Source organism: Petaurus breviceps, unplaced genomic scaffold (assembly GCF_028583685.1).
Source record: "Petaurus breviceps papuanus isolate PSGF00001 unplaced genomic scaffold, PetGlider_PUasm1.0 551, whole genome shotgun sequence".
Lineage (NCBI taxonomy): Eukaryota > Metazoa > Chordata > Mammalia > Diprotodontia > Petauridae > Petaurus > Petaurus breviceps.
The window spans coordinates 23,941,782-23,954,798 of NW_027186372.1; the positions used below are offsets into that span (position 1 = coordinate 23,941,782).

A 13,017-nucleotide genomic window follows, 5' to 3' on the forward strand; every position below is an offset into this window, starting at 1 on the left:
GGTGGGGGTGGGGGGGAACAGGGAGGGGGCGAGGACTCCCGGGAGAGTGGGGGAGGGGCTCGTCGGGGGAGGGGGAGGGGGGAAACGGGAGGGAGCGAGTGAGCGGAGGAGCCGATGCGCCGGGAGGCACCGGCTATGGCCGCAGCCGCCTGCTGATGGGCCCGGCCCGGGAGTGCGGGGTCAGAGGCACCCGCGGCAGCGGAGGATGGTGACCACCGGGCTAATGCCGCGGCCCAAAAGGGAACAGCCGAGGCCGGGCGAGGAGCCGCCTCTTTGAACCGAGCTCGGACCCGCCGCTGCCGTCGCCTCCTCAGACACTGACCGACCGAGACCCGGGGAGGGAGCCCGAGAGCCCGCCGGGCGGCGTCGCCGCGGCCGCCCCCTCCTCCCGAGGCTTCGGCCCTGAGGTGACTGAAGCCCCGCCGCCCCTCCCCCCGCCTCCTCCCTGCCCCCACGTCCCGGGCCCAGCTCCGGGGTCCTGCGTCCTCCGTCCCGCATCCCTTTCGGAACCGCCTGCAGCCCCGCACGGCTCTGCCCCCGGCCTCGGGCCTCCTCTGGCATCGCCGCCCTCTCCCGTCTGCCTCCGAATGTTGGCTCCTTTCTTTTGGCAGGGGGTAGCTTCTTCCCCGGCCCCTTTTAACCCCTCCTGACAGCCCCCCCACCCCCTAGAAACCTCCTCCAACCAGTTTTTACTCCGGGCCTCTCCCCCCAGGGCCTCTCGCCTTCCCACCCGGACAGATGCCCTTGTCCGGGGGGCAGGAGCACGATGGAGGCGGGGAGGAGAGGGCTGAGGTTTTAGGCGCAGCTCCCCTTCACTGCAGCTGGGGGAAGGAGAGTTTGGGGTGTGCGCTTGTGAAGGCTCTACGGTTGGCCTCGGGGTTCTAGGGCTTCCTTCCCGGCCTCGGGGCGGCCGCGCCGCCTCCTTGGCAGCTCCAGCTTTGCTGGGGTTACTGGAGTTCAAACGCATCCGAGATCCGCGAGCCTAGAGGGAGGTGTGGGAAGAGGAAGGGGGCTTTGCCATGTTGCGGCCTCGAAGATTAAGGGCTGGTTTAGTTTTGCAAGCCGGTTGTAAACAGGAAACTAGCTTGGTTTAAAAGGGAAGAAGGGGATTGTGTGTGCATTTCTCTTTTTCGTGGGAGTTTGGTGCCAGAAGTCAATCTTGACTCAAACCCAAAAGATGAGCTCTTGGCGCTGCAGTCGTGACCTAGGCTGAGGGCTCTATGGCAGAGATAGTAATATTTCTATTTCCTGCGTGTCTCCTTGAGTTAAAAAAAAAAAAATCCTGCCGCTCAGAGAGAAGTAGAATCTTAAAAAAAAAGTCATTTCGGAAGAGATTTTGAAAAGCGATAGAATTGCTAGTAGTTGATGTGTTCAGGTACTACTTAAGTTAGCAAGTTAGCAGTAGGGGTGAGGCGGACCAGCTATATTTAAAGCATGTGCAGAAGTTTATGCAAGATGTGAGTCTGTTCTGGCTTCTTTGGATTTGCCGCCAAGTTAACTTACAGCCTTTGTGGTTTTTTTTTAAAGGAAAATAAAAGAAAAGACCCCCCCCCCCCATTTGAATCCTTAGGATTTACAGTATAAAATATTTTGACAAATGAACGGCTATAAAAACTGCTTCTTAAGGGATTTACTTTGTAGGTAGGTGGACTTTTTATAATTGAACGGGGCAAAGACAGCGAGTAGATAATAGATGAAAACAATTGACTTTGTAACAACAGTTCAGTTACTGTTACTACAGAGATAGGCGTAGACTGAAATATACATGCGTTCTTTATGACTAGTTAAGAGTCATGTTATCTCTAGTCTCACTTTTGTTTTCTCCTTGCAAATTTTTTAATAGCAAAATGAATATTGAAGTTATAGCTTTTAATTAAACAGGTTAATTAATGATTTAATAAAACCTAAATTTTTATTGAACAAAATGATTCGACATTACAAAATAAATATCTAGTCAAGAAAAAAGTCTGATTGCAGGTCTTATTCTCATTTTTCAAATCAAATAATATTTAAAGTGCATAGCATAGGGTTTGGCACATAATAGGTTTATATTAAATACTTATTTCCCCTCTCCTCTTCCTCTGGAATCATATGACATCATGATTTGTACCTGAGAAATGTTAGGTGGTATTAAGTTGTGCTAAATTATTTGTATTTTTATGGAAGCAGTCACAGTATTTGTAAGCAGTAATGACTACTTTATTAAAAGTATGTGAAACACATTTAATGTAGTTTAGGAATTCTATTCTTGGTTACTGTTGTATATTTTGAGATTTAAAAAATCTTGATTTTTTTTTATAATGTAAAATATTTATATTTGGATCACAAAATTGTTTAATATTTCTTGCAGAAGATATACATTTTTAGAAGACTACATTCATAAGTGTTTGTTTTTCATTTTAAAGAGGAAATTTCAAGAGATCCAAAATAGAGTCTACCTAAGTTGGATAGGGCAGGAATCTGTGCATTTGGCTTTTGTTTTACTGTACCCTATTTTCTTTCCTTTTTTAGATTTGCTTTGGTCTGTAGTCCTCTTCATCATTTCTGAAATATTTTAATGTTTTGTTTTTAGAAAGTTTTAAAGTACTTCTGAGTGAGTTAAGTAATACTCATTAGCACTATCTTGCAGTCTTTATATTTAAAGGCTACTTGTTTAAAGTCTATTTCAGAAAAAAAAAAAAAGAGGGGTATTGATAACATTTTACTCAGGAGCAGAAAAAATAGTCCTTACTTAGGAAAAAATGATCTGGGAAATTTTGACTTGGGGGACCTAGGTTCTCCAACCTTAGTGGTGACATTTTTAAATATAAAGTTGATTTTAGTTAGTCTGTTTTGAAAACCCCAGAATCCTTTAAAACTTGTTTTTAGCTATAGGCTTAGAATATATATGACTTGGTGGTATGAATGTACCCATTATACAATATCTGATTAGGGTAGCTTATAATCAACAGACATATCCAGTTAAGTTCAACAATTCATTTATTTATTGCCTACTGTGCCCAAACTTTTGTGCTAGGCCCTGGGGATACAAAAACAAAAATAAAGAGGAAACTCTGCCCTTATTCTACTGGGATAGCAACACATAAATTGATAAGAAAAGAAGATGATTTGGGAAGATAGCACTAATGATCACGGGAGATCTGTAAGAGATTTACTTCTAACTAAGGTGGCACCTCAGTTGAGCCCTTGAGGAAAGCTTAAGATTCTGAGAGGCCAAGGGGAAGGGGAAGAGAACCACTTTCAGAGGGGTGGGGAATGCCAGATAAAAGCAGGGAAGCTGGAGATGGAATGCTAAGTTCAGGGAACAGTAAATAGACTAGTTTGGTTGGAACATTGAATACATGGAAGAAAATAATATGAAATAAGTACACAGGCAGCCAGGTTTTAGAGGACTTTAAATGTAAAAATAGAGTTAGGTTACGCAGTTATTCATAAGGTTAGTAGGGAAAGTATTGTAGATTTTTTTTTAAGTTAGTAGTATTCTTTAGGATTGATTCTTTAGTGTTTATGCTTAGGTATTTAAATGAAAAGTATTCATTAAAAGAAAAAAAATTTTAAAGTATGCTATGGGGGTGGCTAGGTGGTGCAGTGAATAGAGCACCAGCCCTGGAGTCAGGAGGACCTGAGTTCAAATCCGGCCTCAAACACTTAGCACTTAACTAGCCGTGTGACTTTGGGCAAGTCACTTAACCCCAATAGCCCCTCCAAAAAGCAAAAAAAAAAAAAAAAAGGATGCCATGAAAGTAGTAGGAGACAGGTATCTAACTTTTTTTAAGCATTTAAGTACCAGGTACTGTATTAAGGGATAGGGATTGAAGTACAAGCAAAAAGAAGGTACATGTCTTTAAGGAGCTTACATTTTAGTGGGGGAAGAATAGGTACAAAAGGGAGCTAAAAGTGGGGGAAAGTGAAGGTATGGGGTAGGGAGAGGAGAGAGTCAAAAGCATAGCCCTTTGGGGAATGAATGTTGGCTGTCCTAGGCCCTTCCTCAAAATGGAGGTTCCAGGAGAAACTCACCAGTGAGAAGGGAGAATGGGGCTTCTGTGGCACAGGGATGTTCCAGGATGGAAGGCTACAGGGCCAGATGTTTCAGGGTAAGGAAGCTCTAGACTCTTAGGAAGACCCCAGTGTGAGAATGTAGCTTTGGCATAGATCCAAGTCTGGAAAGTCAGAAGGGGAATGGTAATTATCCTTTTGGCTAAGCATAACTTGGACTAGATAACTAGATTAACAATCCTAGACCTCAGTTTCCTCATTTTTATGATGATGAAGCTGGACTAGATGGCCTCTGAGGTCCTTTGCAACTTTAGATATTCATCCTGTGATTCTGTGACACATGGAAAATATGGATTTTTTAACAACTAAAGTATAATCATGGCATCTTGTGGCAGCATGTTCTAATTTTAGGCCAAGTATTTAAAAACAAACTACCTTTTCAGAGCTGAGTCGTTCCCCCAAAGAAAGAGTAAATGCTATAATTTACAATTGTGCATGCCTCAAACAATAAACCAAGTTGCACAGAATTTGGAATCAGCATGGCCTGGAACCATGGTAGAATCAGCCAGCATTTGTGAAGTAGGTGGAAAAGAAATTGGAGATTTAAATTTGGTAGGTTCTGAATAAATTATTTTTTCTTTCTCTTTTTATAGTACTTTGTTGGTAATTTTTTACTTGCCTTTATGTGGATGAAGTTTGCTTTTTTCTACACTCTTGTTCATGAAACTTTCAGACAACCCTCTCAAATACCAGGAAACATTTACTACGTGATAGGTGTATTATAAAATGGGCATCCTGTGCCCTATCCAAGATCATTCTTCCTGTATTTATGACATTTACATCATCAGTGTACACAATATTAGTCTTATTTTCTCTCTTGGATATTGCTCTCTTATTTTGTCAGTAGTTTTGATGTAAAATCCGTATTGATAATTTTGAAGACTGATAGTTTGCTTGTTCTGTCTGCCATAGGTAACGATAATAGTAATAGTGACAATAATAAGAGGTCAGCATTCTGAATTGACTTTCTCTAGTAAGCGTGATCTGTATGGTTGAAAGAGGGAAAACTTCATTATTTCTTTAACATTCAGTTCTCGATTTCTGCTTTTTTTCCTTAATAGATAATCATTTCAATGAAACAAAAAACTTTTTACATTTAATTATGCTATGATGTTAGCTAGTGATAATTCCTGATATGCTTAAAGTATTAAAGATAAAATGACAACCAAAATGAGTAGGTGATATGGTAAAATGCTGAAAATAAATGAAGACCAGTCTGGTACAGTGTTAAGAGTACAGCCCCTGAAGTCAGAGGAACCTGAGTTTAAATCCAACCTCTAATCCTTAACTACCTGAGTGATCTTGAGGAGGCCACTTAATCTTGAGCCTCAAATTCCTCACCTGTAAAATAAAGGACTTGGACTAGATGGACTCTGAAGTGCTTTCTAACTCTAGATCTAGGATTCTCTGATTCCATTAGTGAATTGGAGATGACACTGAAATAAACAAAGGCAGACCATTGATTATCTAATTGTCATTTATTTCTGATCCTTAGTTGGTTTGTTTTTAATTATAAGATATTCTAGAATATGGAAAAAGCTTTTGAAATTTTCAATACCAAAAATTATGTTTCAATATATAGTGATTTTCACTCTGACTTCATATGTTAATAAGAAAATCTGTTGCACACTGAAATTAAATCTCATGGTGCATGCTATTTAGTTTCCATTTTGACTAGCTACTAGAGTAAGGAGTTTTTTCTTCATCTGTTTTTTAAATATCCTAGATAGCTTTGACTGAATATATGTAGGAGTATTGTAGCAGGTAAAATCTACCACTAGCAGTTTTGAGAAACCCAGTTCAGGTCCTTATAGCTGCCAGAAAGATGAATTAAAGAGTATTCAGGGGTTGCTTTAGTTTTTATTTTTTCCAGTTTTAATTTGGATCACAACTGTTTTACTTTGCTTCATTGCTAGTGTTATTTTTCACCTTATTGGGGCATAGGGAAGGAAGGCTGGTAATGCATTAAGGAATCTTCCTATACATTTAAAATAATTAGGACAACAATATTCAGCATTGCATTATTGATAATGTGGATCTGTAGTAATTTCTAGTTCTGCATCCTTAGATACAATATAACAACCAAAAAAATTTCATCAATTGTATACCAACTTTTATTTTGTTTAAACTGAGTAAACTTTTAAAATTAGGGCATATGTTGGAATTACTGACAGATATTTACCATAGCATTGCAGTGTGTTGCTCTTTCATTTTCCTCAGAAATACTTCCATTTGTTCTGTAAATTCTGGAGTTATTTCCAAAGCTACAAATGTGTTCAACATTCTTACCAAAAATATCCAAGTGTTAGGTACTACTAGAGTTGATGGGTCCCAGACTTATCTTTGTTTTTAAAATTGTCTGTTTATTTATATTAGTTTTAGTCATTTCTTCCTTTCTTTACCCTTCCTCTTTCTCTAATTTCTTCTGTGAAGTAGATTGGAACATTTGAAGTATCTCTTCCTTTTAAAGTTATATATTCCATTGAGTAGCTTCTTTTAAAAACAGTCTTGCTTATGCTCAATTGTTCTCGTTTACATTTTCGTTATTTCTTCTTTACAAATAGCTGTTCATTTTTCTACAACTCTTCATACCTTTTATAACTTTAACTTTTTTCCCCTCTTCTCCCACCTATGCAAAAGAAAGAGAGGTAGGATCATATGTCATGAGAGCTCTCAGACATACATCTGACTTAACCTTGTGCCATTAGCATGTCTGCATGGAGGAACATTATGTGACAGGAATGTTATTTTTCCATTTTTGATTGAAGAGACTTCAGAGGTTTTAGTAAAAATAAAACTAAAAAAAAATTGTTAGTAGTGCAAGGGAACAACATTGTAAAGAACATTACTTTTTGTTTTCGTATTCATGACTTCTATAGCCATAAGTTAGAACTTGAAAGTTAGTTGTAGAAGGAGCTTTTGGAAGAGTTAAACAAAAAAAACTGTTATGATAGCCCTTTATTGAGCAGCTTAGTTTTTGTGCACTAAAATAACTCTGGAATTAGCAACTTTTTTAATATCCAGATGAATCTGAAATGATTATATAGGAATACATTTTTATGTCAAATTAAATTTGAGAACATGCCATTTATTGCATTTTTATTGCTACTTAGATTTAGAACCAGTGAGCTTTTAGACATAGTTTTGAATCACAAATTTAATCAGAATACAAAATGTTGAAAGAAAGAAAAAATGTCACAATGGAAGCTAGTTTATATTGTGGATGTCTAAAAACAAGTTTTTTTTTTCAGCCAAAGTAAAGCAAAGTTTATGAAAGATTTGCCATAATGCGTAGATTTTTAAAGAGCCTAAGTATTTGTGACACTTATATTGGACAAGTGGGCCAGAATAATCTGACACAGAGTGAGTCTGCTCTAGATTACTCTTAGCCAACAGTTTTGTTTTTTAACAAACATGTATAATATTCATTATGTGATTATCTATACAAATCCACATCTTAAAAATGTACTACCTGATTTCTTTTTGTATTTCTCATTTATGAATTTTAGGTTTGTCCTGACTCTACTGAAAAAGAAAAATATGGCTGCAAGAGAAAAATTGGAGGCAGTGTTAAATGTGGCCCTGAGGGTCCCAAGCATCATGCTTTTGGATGTCTTGTACAGATGGGATGTCAGCTCTTTCTTCCAGCAGATCCAAAGAAGTAGCCTCAATAACAACCCTCTCTTCCAGTATAAGTATTTGGCTCTTAATATGCATTATGTGGGTAAGTGTTTTCTTCATTTATTTTTTAGTCTTAAAATGGACTCTTTAGTGTGCTTTTGTATGTGTGTAAATTGTTGACATGATTTAGTCACATTGATGTGGATGGTATAGTAATAGAAGAATGCTTTTAATAATGTAGTCTAACTATTTTGTTTAATATGGATGAATTATGTATTATTTTTGGGAGGGATAAAACTGGAAATGGGAGAATAAATTACATATTTTAGCAGGATTTAGGTAAATAGAAGACAGTATTTTCCATTAATATACCTTATTTCCTCTTGGTAGTTGATCTGATTGTCACTGAAAATGAAGAAGGATTTTTTTTTTTGCCTAAAATATATTTTCCCACTTGTTTGTGTACTTCAGAGTCCCCTAAGTTACAGAAAAAAAACACCCACATCAATTCAAGAGAAAACATTCCCTTCAAATAAATGTGATGGTAATATTATATGAAATAGCAGTGTAATAAAAAATCCACATATGAGGAGGAGGAAAAAAAAACACCCCAACCCAGTTCTGCAACTATAATTGTCATGAAGTATTAATAGTGGTAAATTTAGGAGTTAAAGAAATCTCAGATGAGAACTAGTATCATACATTGTACCCATAGAATATAAGAATTAATGTCAAACCCAAATAAAAATGGATCCCTGCAGACAGCATATTGACTTAGAAAACCACAAGTTAACATTACCTATGTTGCATTGTATTTTTATTTATTTTGTTAAACATTTCCTAATTACATTTTAATCTAGTCCTCCTTAATCTGGAGTTTTGAGGCCTCAGACTTCAAGTTTGATATCTTCTGTACCCCTTTCTTGAAAACAAAATTGTACTTTTTTAAGGTAAAGATAAATTATTTAGCTAGACCTATATAACCTAGATTTCTGTGGCTTGGGATGTATTTTCTATGTGAATAGAACAGAATTGTACAGGGATTGGACTGAACTAATTGTCTCCGATTAAAATAATATCCTGCTTATTAAACTATTTCATATTTTCTTTTATTTTTCTCAGCCAGCCTAGTCTTCATTCTTAGCTCAGTGATGTTACATAGTCTTTTTCATAGTAATATATTACTGACCCACCTTCTTAAGAAATTATGTATTTCATTGTTATGATAAGGGTTTTATTGCATCATCTTTGAGTTTGTCAATAATTTATGAAGCATACACTTTGAAATTTTTCCTTAGATTGTAAATTCCAAGGGCAAACACAAACTAACACTCCAAGAAAATATTGACATTAACAGAAATTTTTGGAGAACAGACAAAATGATTATAGGTACTTTAGCCATAAAGGAGTTAGGGAACCATGTTATGAGCAATTCTCTGTCTTATGTCACCTATTCCACTTTTTTAATGTTATACTCACTTATAATCAGATTATATTTATTGTGTATTATTTTAGAACTATGTCATTTTGTGACACCTATAGTATCTGAACCTTTAAAATGACTTGAATATGAGAAAAATAGTAAAGGAAGGATGGGTAGAATTCTTCTTTTAGAATTTCATTTTTAGCTAATGATGCAGTTTTGATAGCTCTTGAACTGTGAGCTAAACATTCTGGTTACTATAGCTGGTACTATAAATCATGTGTTTCAAGTCACTTAAAGGCAGGGATTATGGTATAGTTGAAAAGGTATTAGGGAGATGTGGCTTTTATTCCAGTTCTACTGTGAACTATCTGGGTGACATTTGTACAATGAGGGGATTGGACTGGGTGATTTCTAATGTCCTGTGCCCTAAACTTCCAATTCTAACTCATTTTATGGCAGACTTTTTGTTAAAAAACAAAATCCTAGCGCATTGTGGATGAGCAGTTGTATACTTCAGATTTAGGTTTGGTTGGTGTTCACTTTACATTATGGTTTTTCAGCTGGGCTTACCAAGTTTTAGTTCAGAATCCGTTAATGATTGTCCCATGCTATCTTTTGCTTTGCATCCAGAATTGTTAATTAATTTTAGAAATTTATGGTTTGTAGTACTGTAGAAATTCATGCCCTGGTTTATTACTGGGAACTGAACCAAGGCTTCTTTAGTACAGTCAGTTCTATTGCTATGTACTCTTATTTAGTTATTGCACAAAATAGATACTTTCAACTTGAACAGGTGTGGTTTTTTTCTGTTTTTGTTTTTAACCACTGTATCTAAATACTATGTAGGTTGGGGTGGCTAGGTGACTTAGTGAATAGAGCATGGGCCCTGGGAGTCAGGAGGACCTGAGTTCAAATGTGACTTCAGATACTTAACACTAGCTGTGTGACCTTGGGCAAGTCACTTAATCCCAACTGCCCTGCCCTCCCTCCCCCAAAAAGCAAAAAATAAATAAATAAGTAAATACTATGTAGGTTTCTTTTTTTCCTTTTTAGCTATAGTGACCCAGTATATGGAATTTTAGGGCAGCTAGATGGTTCAGTAAATGGAATACAGGGCCTGAGATCAGGAAGAGCTGAATTCAGATCCCACTTCAAACACTTATTAGCTGTGTGACCATGGGCAGATCACTTAGTCTCTGTTTGCTTTGGAGGCAGATAGGTGGCTCAGTGGACAGAGTGCTGGGCCTGGAGTCAGGAAGACTTGAATTCAGATCTGGCTTCAGATGCTGACTAGCGAGGTGATCTTGGGCAAGTTACTTAACTCTGTTTGCCTTTATCCACAGGAGAAGGAAATGGTAAACCACTCTAGTTTCTTTGCCAAGAAAACCCCATGGAGAGTATTGGCATGCTATGGTCCATGAGGTCATCAAGAGTTAGACATAAGTGAATAACAACCTATGGAATTTCAAAGCTAAATAACATTTATATGAGGAAATACATGAGGCCATTTATATTTGCCTTTGAGTTTTAGATGCTTCCTCAGTTCTGTATTATAAGTTTCATTTTTTACTTTTGTCTTTTGGGGCCTCCCTTTAGTTCTTACTAAGGAGCAGATCTTAGGTAAGGTAGAGGATTCTACTTTCCAGGAGATCAGTGTGTCTGAATTAGGAAGAATAGAGGACTTTTTTTTTACCTCTTAAAGAGGCAGAAGGGAGTTGGAATGAAGGGAGAAAAGAGACTGGGACCCCTCCCCCCCCCAAAAAAAGACATTTTATAGGGATAAATGTGAAAGCTAGGACTTAAATACTTGATAGTTTAGTCTATACATGTTCTCCAGCCACTCGGTTTTTTCCTTTGTAGATAATTAGGTTGAATTCTTTTGAATGATTATGGATCTTATTTAGGAAAGCTCTGCATACTTCTCAGACTTGCTTTAATCAACATAATGTTATTAGCAAATAAGAGCATCTGGAGGACCTTACCATTTATAGGGAATCTTCTCTTTGATTTAGACTCTGCTGCAGTGGCATATAATTTTAGTGATCTTGTCTCAGTCTTCTGCCTCACTTGATATAAATAATCAGAGGATCATTGAAAAAAAATTTCCCTGTTGCTGCCTCTATCAAGGAACATTTTATGATGTTAGCAAATTCATAGCAAGTACCTATTTGGGCAAGAACTTCTAAGGCTGTGTTTTGCTTTACTGAATCAAATGCTTTGAAGATATTAATAAACTAATTACATTAAGGTCTTACATATAAGGAGATCAGATTAAATATGTCATTTTAAAAAGACCTCAGCATCTTTCCCCATATATGAAGCAACTTTTCAAATAGTCTACGTCAAACTAATATAGTCTGAGGCTGAATTAATGGAAATATATTGTTCATATCAAGTGAGATAATAGTCCTTGCACACTCATCATACCATATTCATGGCCCTGATAGGCTGGTAAGACCTAGAGCTCAGGGAATTGCAGTACTCCTGAGACCAGCCCTGCCTCTATCCTGGCCCTCTGGAAGCTTCCATAGTCCTGGAAAGCAAGCCTTGTGGATTTACAACTTGACAATGTCCTCTACAGGTCCTGCAGCCTCTTTTTCTTCAGCAAGCCAAAAGTATTGGGAACTTCAAAAAGAAAATACTTGCCACAGAAGTCCTTGGCACTATCAAATTGTTTAACATCAGAAACCACTGTGGCATTGTTAATGGAAATGACATCTAAAAAGATGCCTGACCATTACTTTTGCTGCTGTACCTTAAGGCACTTTGGTGTTTTTTATTTTATCTGATTTGTAGCTGAAAGTTTTCATGTGTGTTGTTTTTTCCTATTAGAATGTGAAACTCCTTGAGAGCAGGGACCATCTTGTTTTTGTATCTCCAGCGTTTTACATATAGTAAATGCTTAATAAATGCTTTTTCTCTTAATCAGTTTTATGTTCAGTTCTGGGTGCCATATTTTAAGGCAAATATTTACAAATTAGAATTTGTTCAAAGGATAGCAGCCTGGATGATAATAGAGTTTATTAGCCATGTTCTATGAAGAGTGAAGAAAGTAGCACTGGCCCTGGAGTCAGGAGGGACCTGAGTTCAAATCCAGCCTCAGACACTTGACACTCTTACTAGCCGTGTGACTTTGGGCAAGTTACTTAATCCCAACTACCCTCCAAAAAAAAGCAAAAAAAAAGAGTGAAGGAAGTGATAAGCTTTCTGATAAAAATACTTAGGGTGAAACACAATAGCTGTCTTAATATTTGAAGGTCTGATACCTGGTTGATGATTTCTATTGATTGGTCCTTCATAGCTCAAGGAATAAGGATTGAGGCTACTGAATTGAAGTTACAGGAAGCACACTAAAACTTATGTAAATAAGAACTTTTTATTAGGTAGAATTATTCAAGAATGGAATGTGCTTTTTTATAAGGGAGCTAGTTTTTGGTCATTGGAAATTGTAAAGGATCTGACAAGGATGTTATAGAAAAGATTCCTCCATTGAGTGGGACCTTCAAATCAATGACATTTAAGATCTCAGCTAATTCCAAGACTCTAAAATTTGGTGCTAGATGTATAATCTGGGGGATACTTGGGAATCTGTTGCCTAATTTAGCAGCTTTGACTTTATTTCTTCATGTAGCAGCCTACTGATCAGAAGACTGAAGCAAATAGGTTGCATTGAAAGTGTTAAAAACAAGAAAGAAGTAGAAACTAATTCCAGTTTTTGTCATACTGCGTATAGACATATATAATAAAAAACTAGAGGAAAAATGGGATTTGACATGGAGAATTTTTCTAGATAGGTTTTCCAGAAATGTGCCAATAGGTATGCCTTGACTAATTTTATTAAATGTTTCTATAAAAAATTGATGATAGACAAAACAGCATTTCAGAGAGCAGTTTCATGGTTATAATTGGTCATA

General features: G+C 37.3%; 1 protein-coding gene across 2 annotated transcripts in view; it reads left to right on the forward strand.

Moving 5' to 3' along the window:
• The first annotated feature begins 54 nt into the window (after window positions 1-54).
• The window catches only part of RNF145 (ring finger protein 145), a 98,731-nt gene continuing 85,768 nt past the window's right edge, over window positions 55-13,017 (forward strand). For both annotated transcript variants that reach the window (XM_069102474.1, XM_069102476.1), the window contains exons 1-2: window positions 55-407; window positions 7,566-7,780. In XM_069102474.1, the coding sequence (XP_068958575.1) occupies window positions 7,597-7,780 (184 nt within the window). In that variant the 5' untranslated portion in view covers window positions 55-407; window positions 7,566-7,596. The remainder of the gene's footprint in view (window positions 408-7,565; window positions 7,781-13,017) is intronic.